The sequence below is a fragment of the Populus alba genome, chromosome 14, assembly GCF_005239225.2.
Source record: "Populus alba chromosome 14, ASM523922v2, whole genome shotgun sequence".
In the NCBI taxonomy this organism is placed as follows: Eukaryota; Viridiplantae; Streptophyta; class Magnoliopsida; order Malpighiales; family Salicaceae; genus Populus; species Populus alba.
Window position 1 is genome coordinate 12,215,109 of NC_133297.1, and position 18,320 is coordinate 12,233,428.

Below are 18,320 nucleotides of genomic sequence, written 5' to 3' on the forward strand. Positions count from 1 at the left end.
CAGTGCATTTATCTTGTTTTTACGGGTCTTTGTTTAATCCTAGTTGTTTCTTTCTATCCAATGCAGCACAACCCGAACGTCTGTATATATCTTATCAGGATGCGTAGTTCACGCCCCCTATTGATTCCTAGGGTTTTATAGCTAGCTAGCATGTTGCGTAATGTAATTTTCCTCTCCAGAATTGGCACGGACTTCTTCAAACCTCATATCATGTAGTCATATCAGAAATATATAAATAAATAAATAAATCTTTTAAAATTATAAGCATCCTCTTACATCATATTAGTTACATGCCCCACGCAATACTACGGGTTAATTATTTTTTGCATTTTAAAAAAAATCAAGATCTAAAAATGTTAGATTTTTTTGTAAAGTTATACCAAAAAAAATCTTATGTTTAGTTGCAACGCCTGATCTAAAAATAATATTAATAATAACATTAAACTTGAGTTAACCCTTAACATAAAAGTGTCTGGACTGCAATACCAGACCCAATAACATTGGGCATAGGTCTAGCTGCAAGGTCGTGTCATAAAGTGTGATACTTAAATAAATTAGTTAAGAAGAAAAAAAAAACAAAGAAAAAAAACCAACAGGAAAAAAAAAATAATGAAGAAAAAGAAAAAAAATATGAATTAATTGGGTTAACCCTTCAAACCAAGTTAACTCGTCATACCTTGAATTCCCATCGTGAAAGTTTGATAATTAAAAATGAAAAAAAAAATTAATGGGTTAACCCAGAATTAACTGGGCTAACTCGTCAAACCAGGTTAACTTGTCAAACCTGGAATTCGTGTCATGAAAGTTTGATAACTAAATAGAAAAAAATTTAACATTAATAATTTAAATTAAACAAAAAAATAATTAAAAAAAAAAAAAACAAAAGATATCAGCTTTTTCATTGTGGACTGCATTGTGCAGTCCACAATCAAAGACATAAAAAGAAAAAGAAAAACTAAAAATATCAGCCGAGAATTACTTAGAAAAAAATTTAATATTAATAAACTAAATTAATTAAATAAAATTAATTAAAAAGAAAAAAAAAACCTCTAAGAAGAAAAAAAAAACTAAATAGAAAGAAATTTAACATTAACAAACCAAACTAAACGAAAAAAATAATTAAAAAGAAAAAAAAAAAGCAAAATTTTTTTTTTTTCAGGTTAACTCGTCAAACCAAGTTAACCTGTTAAACTCGGGATCCGTGTCATGAATGTCTGGTAACTAAATAAAAAAAAAATGAACATTAACAAACTGAACTAAACAAAAAAAAATTAATTAAAAAGAAAAAAAAAATTCGGGTTAACTCGTCAAACCATGTTAACCTGTTAAACTCAGGATCTGGGACATGAAAGTCTGATAACTGAATAACAAAAAATTAACATTAACAAACTAAATTAAACAAAAAAATTTATGAAAAAAAAAATTAACGGGTCAACCCAGAATTAACTGAGTTAACCTGTGAAACTCAGGATATGTGTCATGAAAGTCTAATAACTAAATAGAAAGAAATTTAACATTAACAAACTAAATTAAACAAAAAAAATTAATTAAAAAGAATAAAAAGCAAAAAAAAAATTTATAGGTTAACTTATCAAACCAGGTTAACCCGTTAAATCCGGAAAACATGTTATGAAAGTCCGATAACTAAATAAAAAAATTTAACATTAATAAACTAAATTAATCAAAAAAAAATTGTTAAAAGAAAAAAAAAAACAAAGAAAGAAGTAAAAAAAATCCCAAAAAACATAAAAAAATAGCTATAAATAAATAACCAACCTAAAAAATCAATGTTAAAAGAGCTAATATTTTACCATGGCCTGTACAGTACAAAATATCAGGTCTTGGTTCTCATCAGGTCTCCTCTCCATCATAAACAAATAATAAATAAATAAATAAACAATCCTTTCTTTGTTCTTATCAGGTCTGCTCTCCGCCATAATTCCTGTGGAGAATATCACAGGCGCATTCATGAGGCAAGCTTATGATGGTGTGTAAACTTAATTCTGACAACAATTATTTTTTTTAAGCCACCTAATCAACCTCTTGTGATTATGCATGTGAAAGTATATTTCATGAACTGTTTTATTTTCTTTTTCTTTAGGCAAAGACAGATCTGAAGGATCCTGAGACTGCTACAGATGGTGCTTTTGATGGTAATGAAGCATTTTCTGAAGCTTAAGTTCACTTAGTGTTATAATTCAATTTTTTATCTTTTTATTATTATTATTATTACTATTATTACTACTACTATTATTTTATTTATTGAAAAATAATAAAAAAACAAATAAATAATAAATTAAAATTTAGATATAGAACAACATGATTAGAAGTTTTGGAGTTTAATTAAACTTTAGAATTAATTTAATTAATCAAATAAAGAGTTTAATTGGAGAATTGATAAATTTTAAGAATTAATTAAGCTTGGAATTAATTTAATTAATCAAATCAAGGGTTTAATTGAAAAATTGATAAGTTTTGAGAATTAATTGAGCTTGGAATTAATTTAATTAATCAAATTAAAAATTTAATTGTAGAATTGATAAGTTTTGAAACTTAATTTAATTAATGAAATCAGGGATTTAATTGAAGAAATACTGAAGTTTGGGTTTAATTGGGGGCATAATTACAATAGATTAAAGTTAAATGATTAACTTGTAAAAGGCGCAGAAATGCAGGGGTCCAATTACAAATTAACCAGGGGTTTAAGTACAAGACTTCCAAAATTTAAGGACCAAAATGAAAATGTCCATTAAACTTTCCACTGTTCATCTCCTCCATCCCGATTCAACAGAAACGGCAGAGGAACGTGGTCACGTTTTTTGCCCACGATGTGCCATTAATACATGCTAGGAGGTGTAAGGGTGTTCGGTTGCTTATAAAGATTGAGCACAGCAGATAAAAGAAAAGATTTTTGACAGTGTGATTGGACGAAAAACTGGAGAAGAAAAACCCAGAACACAGAGAGGAAAAGAGGGCATAAAACACAGAAAAAAAGGCAACTATACAGGGGAGAAACCGGCAGGAGAAAGAGGAAGCAAACGAAACAAGGGGAAAATACAGAGAGAACGAAACCCCTACATCACCATCGGCTTCATCTTTCTTCAATACCAGCCTCCAGAAACAGAAGCGAAAGAACAAGGAAAACACAAAAAGGGGGGGGATTGAACCGGCAGAGGAACGATCAGGGAAAACCAAAACAAAAGAGAAAAAAGGAGAAGACAGAGGGGGAACGACGAGCGGGAGATCAAACGCAAACAGAGGAACGAACAGAAGCAAGCCAGGAAATAAAGAAAGCAAGAACCAGAGGAGTAGAGGAAAAGCAGAAACAGAGAGGAGTAACACTTACCAATCTTCATCTTCGCCTCCGGCAGCACCAGAACCAGGTAAGTATTTTCTTCTCTCCTTTGCATTATAATTCACAGCTACAGTAGCTGCGAATTATAATTCCTTGCTACTGTAGCAAGTGAATTATATCCGGTGGGGTTACTAGTTTAGATCAGTGACCAAAGTGAACCAGTTGGGTCCAACCCAGTTTAGACTAAACTGTACCCAGTACCAAAAAAATAATAACATAAAATAAAAACGAAAAAATAAAAATAGAAAGCATAGAAATAAAAATTTTGCATGTCCAAAAAAAAAAATATTTTTATTAATTTATTCATATCAGGATCGGGAATTAAAAAAAAAAAAAAAAGGTATATTGATTTTTTCATAGCTACGAATTTTTACCAACATCAGAGTTGGAATTATTCGTAGTGGAATTTTTCCCAACGTCAGAGTTAGAATTATTTGAGATCAAATATTCACTGACGCCAGAGTTAGGAATATTATAAACAAGTTATCATAGCATAAGCGAATAAATGTTTAGCAATTTAAGACAAAACCAGCAATGCAGTCTGTCTCAGGCAGAATGTTTAAAGAGTGATAATATTTTTTCTTTTACATAACCAGCCTCGTACCATAAAATCTTTGTTGATCAGTTAAGGTTCCTAGTGACCATAATACCAGGTGACAACTCCTTAAACAATATATATATATATATATATATATATATATATATATTTTCTAAAAGAGTAAGATGCTAGAAATATATTTTTTTTTTATAATTAAAAATTATTTTTAAGACCGCCGTGATATCGGTGCGCTACTTAGTATTCGCATTGCTACTTTTGGTACTTAAATAAATTATTTTTATTAAACCTATGATAATTTTTTTATTTGATTCTCTCTAATCAATTCTACGTATCATAGGTTTAAGTTCTACATGTAGCTGCAGTTGTTGCCGCCTTCTCATCCCTTTCATTTGAGGATATAATTTTCTTATTTGATGTTCCTTTCTTTCCAAGATTTTATTCGATATTCTATTAAAATGGAAGCTGCCTCGTCTAAAGATTGAAAATTCAATTTACTAGTGTATCTTAACTCTATTTTACGATGATCGGAAGCTGCCTTGTCTAAACTCTTAAGCAGAGATGATTGAGAATTGAATGTAAATTGCTGCTGCATATAAACCTCGACTTTGCGTGAGAATCTATCATTGAATCTGATTATTTATTAGTGTTATGTTCCGAAGTCGCGTGAGCTTGATTACCCAACAACACCTTGAGTTACAAGGTTTCAAAATACATTAGTTGAGCGTACATTAGATGTTCTTGCCTCTGTTTGGTTCCAAGTCACTCAACGTAACAAAAGGCAAAAATATTTGTTTTTTCTTGTATATTTTTGTTGCGCATGTTATGTTCGGCGTGTGATTTAGGTATTTTTTATTATTATTATTGTAATCTCTTTATCACTACACGATGCATATACTTTTTTTTTATTAACGATATTTTAAAAAAAAAAAAACATAATAATTGTTGTAACCCAAATTTTGATTCACTAAGATTTTGTTGAATGTTATTTTATTTCTATTATTATTCATAAAAATTCAAAAATATATTTTTCTCGTGTCAACCGCATCTTTTCATAAAAGCCGAGTCCACTGGGTCAATACGGGTCAAACCATGTTGACCAGGGTAAAAAATGAGTTTCAGGTTGTTTCGGGTCAAAACCGTCATTTCCGACCAAAACCGAGGTCACCGGGTCAATACGTGTCAAACCATGTCGACCAGGGTAAAAAATGAGTTTCGGGCTGTTTCGGGTCAAAACCGTCATTTCCAACCAAAACCGAGGTTACCGGGTCAATACGGATCAAACCATGTCGATCAGGATAAAAATGAGTTTTCATGACATTTCGGGTCAAAACCGTCATTTTCCATAAAAACCGATTTCACCGGGTCAAACCATGTCGACCAGGGTCAAAAATAAGTTTTCATGACGTTTCAGGTCAAACCGTCATTTTTAGTCAAAACCGTTATTTTTCATAAAAACCGATTTCACTGGGTTAATTTGGGTCAAACCATGTTGACCGGGGTAAAAAATGAATTTTTAGGCTATTTCGGGTCAAAAGTCAAAACCCGGTTCACCGGGTTGATACCAATCAAATGTTTTTTTTTTGTGTTAGTGGTTGAAATTGGCTTTTTCTAATACTGATTTAAATTTTTTAGTTTTACCAATATAAATATTTATTATTATATATAATAAAACAAAATTATTAATTCAAAAATTTATTATATTAGATAAGGTTAGGTAATATTAGTTGCAGCGGTGCAAATTATTTTTTCAGAATTAAATTTGTTGTTCCCTGCTCATTAGCTATAAATAGCCACGAGAGTATAGGGCAGAAAAAAAGAAGAGAAAAAGAATAAAAAAAGAAAAGAACAGAAAGAATTGTTACTGTGCATATTTTTTTTAGTTTTTCTTCACAGATATTGTTTTAAAAAAAAATTAAAAAAATACCAAACATATCCCAACACATCTCAACCCTTAAATAATTTAAGATTTGATACTGTTGCGCCACGTCACCCGGTGGACCGAAATTTAGGTACACCGCGCCATACCGGATCACAACCTAGACTCATCCGGACCGTCTGATCAACCTCCAGATCTAGCCAATCACTGCCCTCCGATCGTTCCATCCGACATCCAACGTCGTACAGTGTTCAGAGATACTAGTATACCATGCACGCGTTCACACCATAGCGTAATCTCGGACTCTCTCTCTCCTCTCGCCGGCGACGCCCTCTCTCTCATCCGATCTCCACTTTCCGGCCGTATCCAACCTCCGAACCACCACAGAAAGGTTTCTACCCTTATGTAAAGAAAAACCCCGGTAATTTTCATCGTTTTATCCGCCTCATCTGGCAAAAAAAGGCCGCGATAGTCGCTGGTTACCGAAGCTTGAAGTCGTCGATTCTCCCTCATCAAGCATCAACGGCCGTCAAGACCACCACCATCAGAATCCTCGACCTCATATCTACCATAATCGACCATCGGTTGGCCAGAAATCTCGCGCGTGAGTAACACGAGCTGCCAGTAACCGCGCGTGAGTAACACGAGCTGCCAGTGGCATTTTCATAAGTTTTCGAGAAATCCGAGGGTATTTCAGTCTTTTACCTATACTGTGGCCTCATGTAATATTGTTTTAGATTTCTAACATTTTTTTTATTTTGTATATAAATTTTCTTGCATGTTATAAAACCAAAAAATAAAACAAAAGGAGGAATAACAACGCGCGGGTTCAACACCCATCCTATTATGTTATCGTTCGTGGGTCCAAAGCTCAATTTTTAAATATAGTTATACCCATTTCTCAATGATATCAAAATATTTGTTTTTATAAACAAATATTGTTTGTCGACACGTCTCTTTTTATAGAAAAGGATCGATGTCAAAAAAAATAAAATTAAATAACAAATATAGATTATGTCCATAATTTTTTGGTAACCCCGACGTAATTCTTCTTTTTGGGGTTAAACATCAATATTTTAGACGAGTTTTCTATTTTTAGAAACTGATGTCGTTTTTTTAACGCATCTCCTACGAACGTTGTTTGTCGACACGTCTCTTTTTACAGAAAAGGACCGATGTCAAGGATTAATACCAAATATGGATTTTGTCCATTTTTTTTGTTTTGGTAACTCAAACGTAAATCTCCTTCTTAGGATTAAACGTCGATATTTTAAACGAGTCTTCTATTTTTAGAGATTGATGTCATTTTTAACGAGTCTCCTATTTTTAGGGACCGACGTTAACTATTAAAAAAAAAAATTGCAAATAAGCTCGAAATATAATAACATTTAAATTAAATAAAAAACACATAAGTAAGGGTAAATTTTCTTTTGAAATGATGTTTTAAGGGTGGTGTATACCTTCCTTTAATCATAACTAACACAATACCCGAATCTCTGGGACTAGTGTTTAATTTGGGATTTTTAGTTCCCTTATATTACTAGATAGCGACTCCAATAAAAATTTAATTTCCCCCAACTAAAAAAAAAAAAATTTATAAAAAAACAAAAAAACAGAGTCGTCGCCCGATGTCTTGTATCGAGAATAATATAGATTGGAAGGAGATGCAATTTGTTGTATATTTTATAAAATTAAGAGAATCAATAAGAAAATAAATACACGCACGGCAGTTTTTAGAGGAAAAGGGAAGAAAAAATCTTATGAAAAAAACCACTGAAAATAGAACGGGCATGAGTTGAGTCCATCGTTCAGGGCTATCCTCAAGGCCTATCCATTTGAAAAAATGACTGAACACGAACAATGTGGATTGCCATCCACATCTTCAATATGAAAGCTTATTTTGTAGTATTGATGTGATTATTTTTTAAATAATTTTTTATGTTAAAATATATATTAATAATATTTTTTTATATTTTAAAAATTATTTTTGACATTAATATATCAAAATAATTTAAAAATACTAAAAATATATTAATTTGAAGTTAATAAAAAAATAAAAAAAATCAAAATTTTTTAAAAATACTTTAAAAATACAAAAACAAACAGGCTTGAAATTAAGATTCCTTATTTTTTCTCATCGGTCAAAATTCAAATTATTTATTCAAAATAAGTAATGTTCAATTTTTTTTCTTTAAATATATCAAAATAGAACGGGCATGATTTAACCATTTTTTTTCTGTTTAGTGAACCTAATTAATATTCTCTAGTGGAAACATATACAGTAAGTAATGTTCCATTTTTTATTCAACAATTTTATCTTTCTCGCTATTAATAAAAGACTCTAAAACGTGTAGATTTTTCATTATAACAATTTTTATTTTTGTTTTTTGTTTTTGTGCTTTTGTTTCTTCTTCTTTTTTTACATGTTTTTTTTTCTTTTTTTTTAATCCAAAATTGACTTCTTCTTCTTCTTCTTTTTTTTAATTTTTTTTTTTCAAAATTATCTTTGCTAATTTTTTTAAAATATTGAGTTGGTCGAAAATTTAACTATATAGTTTTTTTCTTTAAAACATTATGGATTGCTATAATTTTCTCAAACATTGTTTTTTTTTTTTCTTTTTATGATTTATTTATTATTTTTTTCTTTTCAAAATGGTCTTTGTAGACTTTATTATTTTTTATATTAAGTTGGTTGAGAATTTAGCTTTGTAGTTTATTTAAAAAAAAAAAAAACAATATGGATTGTTACAATGTTTTCCCTACATAGTTTTTGTTTTGCTGTAGTGTTTCCCCGTATATTTTTTTAAAAAATTATCTTTATCGAATTTATTTTTTCAATAATGAGCTGGCTGATAATTTAGCTTTAGCTTTCCCCACATGTTTTTTTTTATTTGTTTTTTTATCAAAATTGTCATTTTTTACATGTTTTTTTTTTGTTTTTTTTTTCAGAATTATTTTTGTTGATTTTATTTTTTTACTATTGAGCTAGTTGAAAATTTAGTTTTTTTTTTGTAAAATACTGTAGCTTTCCCTGCATGTTTTTTTTTCACTTTTGTTTCCTTTTTTTACATGTTTTTTTTTTCATTTCTTTTACCCAAAATTGACTTCTTCTTCTTTTTTTTGAAAATAGTCTTTGTTTATTTTTTATATATATTGAGTTGACTGAGAACTTAGCTTTGTAGCAGCATTATGAATTACTACAGTGTTTTCTTTATATGGTTTTTGTTTGGCTGCAGTGTTTTCTCCATATGTTTTTTTTTTAAATTATCTTTGTCGAATTTATTTTTTCAATATTGAGTTGATTGAGAATTTATCTTTGGCTTTAGCTTTCCCCACGTTTTTTTTTTTGTTTTTTTAAATTTTTCCCAAAATTGTCTTTCTTTTTTATATATTTTTTTTCATAGTTATTTTTGCTGATTTTATTTTTTTACTACTGAGCTGATTGAGAATTTAGTTTTTTTTTTTCTTTAAAACACTAGATTGCTACAATATTTATTTACATGGTTTTTTATTAAATAATTTTTTTTTTCAGGAGTATCTTTGTCGATTTTATTTTTTTCATATTAAGCTGGTTAAGAATTTAGCTTTTATAGTTATTTAAAACACTGTAGATTGATACGGTGTTTTCCCACATGATTTTTGCTTTTCTACAGTGTTTCCTCATATGTTTTTTTTATCGATATTTTTTTTTTAATATTTTTTTGTCAAATTTATTTTTTTCATACTGAACTGGTTGACAATTTAGCTTTTTTTCCTTAAAACATCGTTGATTGCTACAGTGTTTTTCCATATGATTTTTTTTGTTATGTTTTTTTTTAAATTGTCTTTGTTGTTTTTATTGTTTTTAATATTGAGTTGGTTAAAATTTACAACTATAGATTTTCTCATAAAACACTGTAGATTATTATAGTGTTTCCCTGCATGTTTTTTTTCCTTTCATTTTTTTTTATATTGTCAAAATTATCTTTGTTTTTTTTTTTTAATATTGAGCTAGTTGAGAATTATAGTTGTATATTTCATCACAAAACACTATAGATTGCTACAATGTTTTTTTAAATGATTTTAATATTGAGCTGGTTGAAAATTTAGCATTAACTTTCCCCACATGTTTTTTTTTTATTTTTTTATTATTTGTTTTTTGCTCTTTTTTTTTTCTTCCAAAATTGTCATCTTCTTTTTTTCATTTTTTTTGTGTTTTTTTTCATAATTGTTTTTGTCAACTTTTTTTTTAATATTGAGCTGGTTGAGAATATAATTTTGTAGTTTTTTCCTTTAAAATATTGTGGATGGTAACAATTTTTTTTTATATGATTTTTTTTCACAAATTCACGATAATGGGCAAGCATGCCACAAGCCTGCGGCATCACGCAGGTATGTCACGCCTTTTACTAATATATTTACTTATTAATATATTATAATAATTATTATATTGTATTATATTATATTATATAACTGTTTTTTTCTTTTTAATTTTTTTTTTATGAATTTTTTTTGTTTGATTTAGTTTGTTAATGTTAATTTTTTTTTTATTTAGTTATCAGATTTTCATGATACGGATCTCGGGTTTATGGATTAACCTGATTTGATGAGTTATTTTTGTCATTTAGTTTAGTTTGTTAAAGTTAATTTTATTTCTATTTAATTATCAGACTTTCATAGTTTCATGACACGTATCCTGGGCTTGACGTGTTAACTTGATTTTATGGGTTAACCCAGCTAATTTTAGGTAAACCTGTCATTTTTTTTCTATTTAGTTATCAAATTTTCATGACGCGAATCCTAGATTTTACGGGATAACCTAGTTTAAAGGGTTAACCCAATTAATTCAATTTTTTTTTCTTTTTTTTTCATTAGTTTTTTTTCTTCTTGTTGATTTTTTTCTTTGTTTTTTTAATTAATCTATTTAATTATCACATTTTTATGACACAAACTTATATAGCTAGACCCACATCCAATATTTTTGGGTTCGGTGTTACAGTCAGGCTCACTTAAACTTTGATTATGCAAGTTTAATTTTATTATTGATATTATAAATATTACTCTTAGATCAGGCGTTGCAGCCAAACCCAAGATTATTGAATATAGTTTTGCAGAAAAACCTAAAATTTTTTTAATTTTTTTATGGAAAAAAAATGATTCATGACATCGCGTGAGTCATGTATATAGTATAATATTATATCGTGTTGGATTATAATTTTAGACGGAAATTGTCTCCTTTCTCTCGGTTATGAATTTCTTTTCTTGGCAAATCTGATTCGGTGTGTGTTTGATTTAGAGATCCAGATGGAGATTTTTAAATGTTCAATTTTTTAAAATAAAAACCTCGCCTCGTAAAAGTTAAAAACACATGTTTTTTATATGCTCCAAAAGTTAGATTATCTTTTTCTATGCATTATTTCGCTCCACTGAAACTACAAGGGTTCTTTTATTGACCAGAGAGTACCATTGAAAGGTCTCCATCGTCCACTGTTGCAGCTCCATCAGTCAGCTCCACTAGTCCGTTTAAAGGTCCTTCCATCTGTTCTTCTGAAATGTTGTTCGAATCTTTTGGGTCGAGGGGCTTTTTTGCACGTGTTTCTTTTTCTTGGTCTTCATATGTGAATGTTTAAATCTTAAAAACGTTCAAGAAAATATTATTTCTTACCGATTTAACATGATTAACGAGCGCAGATTTGAAACAACTGGTTGCTGGAGAATCATGTGTTAAATTAAGTTTCAATTTAATTTAAAATGCTTATATTTATTAGATATAATATTGTTCTAAAGGGCATTTTTACCAAAATAACCTACCTTGGAAAATGAAGGATTGAATGGAGTACTTAATTGAAATAATAAAAAATTTGTTGCACCAAAACGAGAAAGATTAAAGTTGATGTACTCAATTGATATAGATAAAAACAGTTGGAGTATCTATAACGTGTCAGGAGCAAATGACACGTCATTAAATATAAAAAAGTGCTTAATTAAATTGTTTTAAAACAATTATCATTTTCAAATGAAAAAATAATTAAAATCGAAACACTAGAATGAGAAAAGTGTAAAACTGATGTACTACTAATTTAATTTTTCTTTTTTAATTTAGCAAAATCCGAATCTAGATAGGTTGTTTTTGCATGCTACTTTCTAACATTATATTGATTTTTACCATTAAAAGATTTTCTCTTAGCAATATCTATTTTTCGTTTGACAATCACAATCAAATATAAAACTTATTTTATAGTGCTATAGAATCATTAATGACTTTATTATTACTTATATGAACTTAATTTACAGGGTCTCCAATTATATAGATTAGATTATTATTATATTAATTTCTCATTACGTATTAGTTTTATTCCTCTCGATATTTTTAATATCATTTTTTTATCAACCAGGTTAATCAGAGGATCAATCAAATTCATTTATGACTTTATATAATCAATTGAAATAACTTCATATTTTTAACAGCTCTTCAATAACATTACGTCATAATCAAATATGTTGATTTTTACCGTTAATTTTTTGTTTCTTAACAATATTTGTTGTCATTTGGCAATCACAATTGGATATAAAAGGTTTGTATTAATGTTTTGGTTTTTAAATCCTATAAGTAAGTGCTTAGATGAGTAGAAAGGGATCAATGGAATTTCTTAAGTTATTTCCTTTATTTGTTGTTGATGTTTTATAAACTTGTTCTTCTAATCTTTATTTATACTTTAGAGTTTAGATTTGATTTTTGTAGAGAGATATTTGGTATAATTTATTTGAGTTTGTTAGACCTTGTTTAGTAGTATATTTAAATAAGATGGAGTTGTTGAAATATTGAAAGACTTTCTGAAGAGAGACTTCTTGCACCATTAACGAGTAATGAAACTTTAAAAACAAAAAATTAATACTTAACAATAAAATTTTAGATTGAATATTTTTTAAGAAATTCAATAAATAAATACTTGAAACTAATTTTATTTAAGTCTAATTTCAATACTTATTATTTCCTATATGTTTCAGTACAAGTTTATAATTTTTTCAGTATTCATACTAGTTTTTTATAATAATTATATAACTACTATGTTTTTACATGTCAAACATATTTTTTTTACTTATCTAATTTTTTTTTCCTGTGACATTTTTGTACGACGGTAGCACACGTTTCCATTGTTGAGGGGTATGGAGTTGTTGGCGTCGGCGTGGAGCCCTCAAACGAAGAAAGTGGAAATTTCAGCGGGGAATCAGGACACACAGCGTGATGCGCACGGAGAAATATTCAATATACGATATATAAATTCAAATTTAAAAATATAAATTAAGATTATTTAATTTAAAATCATGAAAAGCATGGAAAAATAAAATATAGTGTAGGTGAGGCTAGTAGCTTTTTTAGCAATGTGATTATGATTGTTTTTCAAATAATTTTTTATGTTAAAATATATGCCATGATGTTTTTTAATTTTTTTAAAAAATTATTTTTGATATCAACACATAAAAATAATTTGAAAGTACTAAAAATATATTAATTTGAAGTTAATAAAAAAATAAAAAAAATTAAATTTTTTTAAAAAATATTTTTAAAATATAAAAACAAACAAGTAAATTTATCTATATGGATGACTATATAAATATAAATATTTGGTTTTGCTTTCCAGCCACGGGACAGAATAAAATGCAAAAAATATTTGTTTTCTTTGTATTCTCTTTGTTGACCATGCTATGTTTGGTGTGTGGTTTAAGTATTCTTTTTACTGTAATTTTTTATCACCACATTAAACTTAAATATCTTTTAATTCAAACTTAAATATCTTTTAATTTCTTTTTTCATTTTTTTATGAGGAGAGGGTATGTTAGGTACTGTAATTTAAAAGTGTATTTGAAAAAAAAATTACTTTGAATTAATATGTTTTTGATATTTTTATATTATTTTAATATACTAATCTCAAAAATATTTTTTAAAAATTTAAAACATTATTATTAAAAAAACACTTTAAAAAATAATAATAATCACACACACCAACCACACACTAATTCGCCTGAATATCCATGGCGTTGGCATTTAGCCGTCAAATGCAGAAATTGGAAATTTCAGCGAGTTAAAGTCCTGCCCTTGCCAGGATTTTGAAAGGGAATCTTAGACGATGATAGCAAGTATGCCATTGATGACACACAACATGATGTCAATGAGCTTGGAGGAATATTCAATATGTGATACATGAATCCAGATTAAGTTTTAGATCTGAAAATACTTTAATTTAAAATTATTACGAACGTGGAAAAACAATACCATGATGAGAAGATGAAGTTGCTTAAAAACAAAGTAACATTGTGATTCTTTGAAAAATTAGAATCAAGGAAAGCAAAATTGAATACTCATCTTTAAATATAATATTTCTCAACTAATACAATTAAGAAAAATTAGATTTTTAATCCTGAAAAGTATATCTTAACTAGTCAGATTCTAAATTTGTTTTTAAAAAATTATCAATTCGAGCCTCATAAATCTTAAAACTGTTAGAGACTTATATGGTTGTTAATTTTAAGATCCATGAGATTAGTCGAGATGCACATAAATTAACTCGGATACCCATGTTAATAAAAAAAAAATCTAGATTTTTTATTTCTTAAATCTATATTGGGTTTGAAAAACATATTTTAGAGATATTCTACAGTTTTTCTTTCTAGATTTTTCATTGTTTTTCAAATTAAAAAAAAAACTAAAATGATGGATAATATAATTTTATTTTATGTACAAACACCACAAAACATTAAAATTACCTTTTATTTTATTTTCAAAGTCAGCTAATTCCATGCATTATTGTGAATCTCGCATGCTAACCTGGAATCTTGCATCGGAGTGGACCCTCCAACTACTACATAAATCTTCACCTCCTCGATGATGATTTAGTGTCTGAAAAGAACAATCAACTATGGCCAAGACCCAGAGCTTAAAACATGTGCTGTGTTTGGTTTGTTCAATAATTCTCAATATCTTCTTTCTTTTTAAAGTGGGTGGTGAGTGGAATCTGAGTTGGAGCAAAACGGCAGCGACCGAAGCTGAGGCTGTAGCAGCAATATCATGCTCGGGACATGGAAGAGCCTACTTGGATGGTTTGGTTCTTGATGGAAATAAAGGACCAGTTTGTGAGTGCAACACTTGCTATGGAGGCCCTGACTGTTCTCAGTTCTTCCCTGAATGTTCTGCAGACGCTAACGGGTACCTAACTCCTCCTCTTGCTCTCTCAGCCACACACAGTTACATACACCCCAAAATGAAGACTTTTCTTGGTCAAGTTTGGGAGTTGGTGCTGAATAGATTTCAAATATACACATTTACTTGTGGTAAAACCAGATTTGGGCTTAAATTTCTGATTAAGTACTTTAACTTCATGATTTCGCACATCCTATCTTTATTGTTTCGTTTTTCTTTCTTTTCTACTTTTTTTTCTTTTAGGATTATAGAGAAACCCAGATAATGATGAACTGTAGGAAATTGATGTTTCAGTTGTTTGCTTGATTCTTCAAACGTTTAAGAGAGCAAAGATCGATAGTTATAAAGAATAAAGGAAAAGGAAACAAAAAGAAGAAATAGCTCATGTGTATTGAATCTATCTTCTTCATATACAAATTGTGATGAAAAGAAAATAGCTGGACCCGTTTGTCAGGTTGATCAATTTTGCCCAACAAACATTTATCACTCAGAATACATTGAGACAAGATAACCATCATGCCCACCATGTATGCGAGGAATTTGTATGGTGATCATCAAGATGGTTGAATATATCTGAAAATTTGTAAACATGAAGTTGTAAATATATTAGTGAAGCTGAGCTGCCATTTAATATATATTTTTTTAATCTTGGGATATACTGGGAAAGGAGGTTCTTGAAGATATAAACATCGATGGTATGTTTGAGAGCTCAAATCCCCTGGAGAATTATTATTTTTCAGGCCAAGAAACTCTGTTTCACATAATCTCCCAGTTCTCTCTGCAGGCTCCATAGCAGCAGAGAAACGAAATGTGAAGGATTAAAAAAATTTCCTCTTATAATCGCTGCTTGGTTTTGAAACGTTTTGGTGACAATTCTACGCACTTACAGTTAATAAAATTAAATAGTAAGCAGCTAATCCACATCAGAAATCTTCCTGAGAAATAATATAATGCCACTGGAGTACTACTTAATCAAAATATATAACTGACAATCATTAGCATTACTTAGTTTTTTCTTGATCGAAGTAACAATGCCATCATTTATCATCTCTATTGATGCAGTGGGGATCCTTTATTCTTGGAGCCCTTCTGGATGCAGAATGCAGCCAGCAGTGCACTTCTAGTTGCAGGGTGGCACAGGATGAGCTACTCGTATGGTGATCAGTCTACCATCTCTAAAGAGCTCGAGAGACACATCCGCAAACTACATGATACTGTAGGAAATGCAGCCACGGAAGGAAGATATGTTGTGTTTGGTGCCGGCTCAACCCAACTCCTCAGTGCTGCGGTTTATGCTTTATCTCCAGATAACTCCTCGTCGCCTGCCAGGGTGGTGGCTTCAATCCCTTTTTATCCGGTTTGCACCACTCAGATTCTTGATTTTCATTAATTTCTTGGTGGACATTCTAGATGCTTCATTGATACCGGTGATGATTCTGATGTTGCTACTAAAACCCTGCAGGTTTATGAAATGCAAACAGACTTTTTTCAATCAGTAGATTTCCATTTTCAAGGGGATACATCCTTTTGGAAGAACAAGTCAGACACTGATACAGAAATAATCGAGTTTGTAACTTCACCAAACAATCCTGATGGGCAGCTGAATACGGCTGTCCTCCATGGCCCAAATGTCAAAGAAATCTATGACCATGCGTATTATTGGCCACATTTTACAGCAATTCCGGCTCCGGCAGATGGTGATGTGATGATATTCACTCTTTCTAAGCTCACTGGTCATGCTGGATCTAGATTCGGGTAACAACAAAGATATTACACTCTTGTGCCCAACACTATATATGCACTCTGTTATTTTTTAGTTCTGTTTAAACTACTTCTATTGAACGCATCTTGAGCCCTTTTGTTGTTAAACATTCCCAAGATTATGCTTTCCTAATTTAGTCTGGTAGCTTGTCTCTCTGAAGCTGTTCCTGGAAACATGTGTGGATATTGCTTGTCTCTCTGTGAAACATTTTATTGCCGCTGCTATTGCCAGTTCCTTATGGTAGCAGCGTGTGTGTTATTTGTTTTATACAGGTGGGCAATCATCAAGGACAAGGACATCTACCAAAGAATGTTAACCTACCTAACCTTAAATACCTTGGGAGTTTCTAAGGACAGTCAGTTGAGAGCTTTAAAACTTCTAAAAGTAGTTCTTGCAACGGGAGGAAGGGAGATATTTGAATTCGGACACGAGACAATGAGGAAACGCTGGGAAAAATTGAACAAGGTCATTTCAACGTCTAAACGCTTCTCCCTGCAAAAAATCATGCCCAAGTACTGCACCTACTTCCAGCAAATCAGGGGAGCTTCACCAGGTAACTCTCCGCCAAATAAACGAGATGTTTTTTTAGTATAGGGTCTTCACGCTCTGCTTTATGTATTCACCACATCTCGTTAACTATTTCAAATACATTATACATTGCAGCTTACGGGTGGCTGAAGTGTGAGAAGCAAGAAGATAAACACTGTTATGCAGTCCTGCAAGCAGCTGCCAATATCACCGGCCGTCAGGGCAGTCTTTTCTTCGCAGAAGATCGTTATGTGCGCCTGAGCCTCATCAGAAGCCAAGATGATTTCGATTTACTGCTCGACAAATTAAACGGGGTAGTCGCAGGAGAAGAAGGTGCTAGAACCATGTGAAGGATGTGGCCCACATCACAGCTACGAAGGTCATGTTTATTGACCTTGTATATACATGTGCACGTTCATCCATTACTGGTCACGTCTCTAATTTTTTATGATCGATTTATAGATAGTCATTGAGGTAAATTCTGTTTACCTGTTTGACTTTGATGTATCGGTAGCTAGAAAGGAGACGTCATGTCTATTGACGCGTCCTGTTCGTGAATGTCTACGTAGGTGGCTTGAATTCGCACGCCCCAGCTTGGCTGCTTCTGGTAATGCTGAGACTGCAGAACACTGCTTCGTGTATTTGTAATAATGTCGATTTGCCATATGTTTCTGTTGTTGACTAGGATAATTGATGTTTGACGTGTCTTTATAATTCGCTGGGTCCCGTTTGGTGAGGTTTTTCTACTTGCATTTTCTGTTTCTAGCCCCTCTAGCGAATTCTGCATCATCAACTGTTCTGCTGGCAAAACAATAAAGAAGACAGGAGGCAACAAAAACATCACGAAGCCAAAACCCCCGACAAGCAAGCCTGCTCCTCGGCAGCTCAGATAAGCAATTGCAGAGCATACTACTACTACTCATCGTCTCAAATTAATGTTTTCGAGAAATAAAATGAATACAGTACAGTTGAACGGATTTCCATTACGTGGATCTGTTTTACACCTGCCCAGTTAATTTGAGAGCCTGAATCGGACAAAAGAATGAATACAGCACTAGTATT

At 30.6% G+C, this 18,320-nt stretch overlaps 1 protein-coding gene across 1 annotated transcript; it reads left to right on the forward strand.

Annotated features, from left to right (window-relative positions):
- Positions 1-14,591: 14,591 nt before the first annotated feature.
- LOC118040694 (tryptophan aminotransferase-related protein 4) lies at positions 14,592-17,994 on the forward strand. Its single transcript, XM_035047714.2, has 5 exons — positions 14,592-14,974; positions 16,031-16,325; positions 16,431-16,723; positions 17,003-17,283; positions 17,394-17,994. Exons 1-5 carry the CDS (start codon positions 14,688-14,690, stop codon positions 17,606-17,608), a joined length of 1,371 nt encoding a protein of 456 aa, XP_034903605.1. The 5' UTR covers positions 14,592-14,687; the 3' UTR covers positions 17,609-17,994.
- Positions 17,995-18,320: the final 326 nt, after the last annotated feature.

Bases quoted from the DNA above. Each gene is read 5' to 3' on its own strand.
- LOC118040694 (XM_035047714.2), top strand. From the start codon at position 14,688: ATGGCCAAGACCCAGAGCTTAAAACATGTGCTGTGTTTGGTTTGTTCA. The intron at 16,724-17,002 runs GTAACAACAAAG...TGTTTTATACAG, and splicing joins CATGCTGGATCTAGATTCGG to GTGGGCAATCATCAAGGACA. The intron at 17,284-17,393 runs GTAACTCTCCGC...TATACATTGCAG, and splicing joins AATCAGGGGAGCTTCACCAG to CTTACGGGTGGCTGAAGTGT.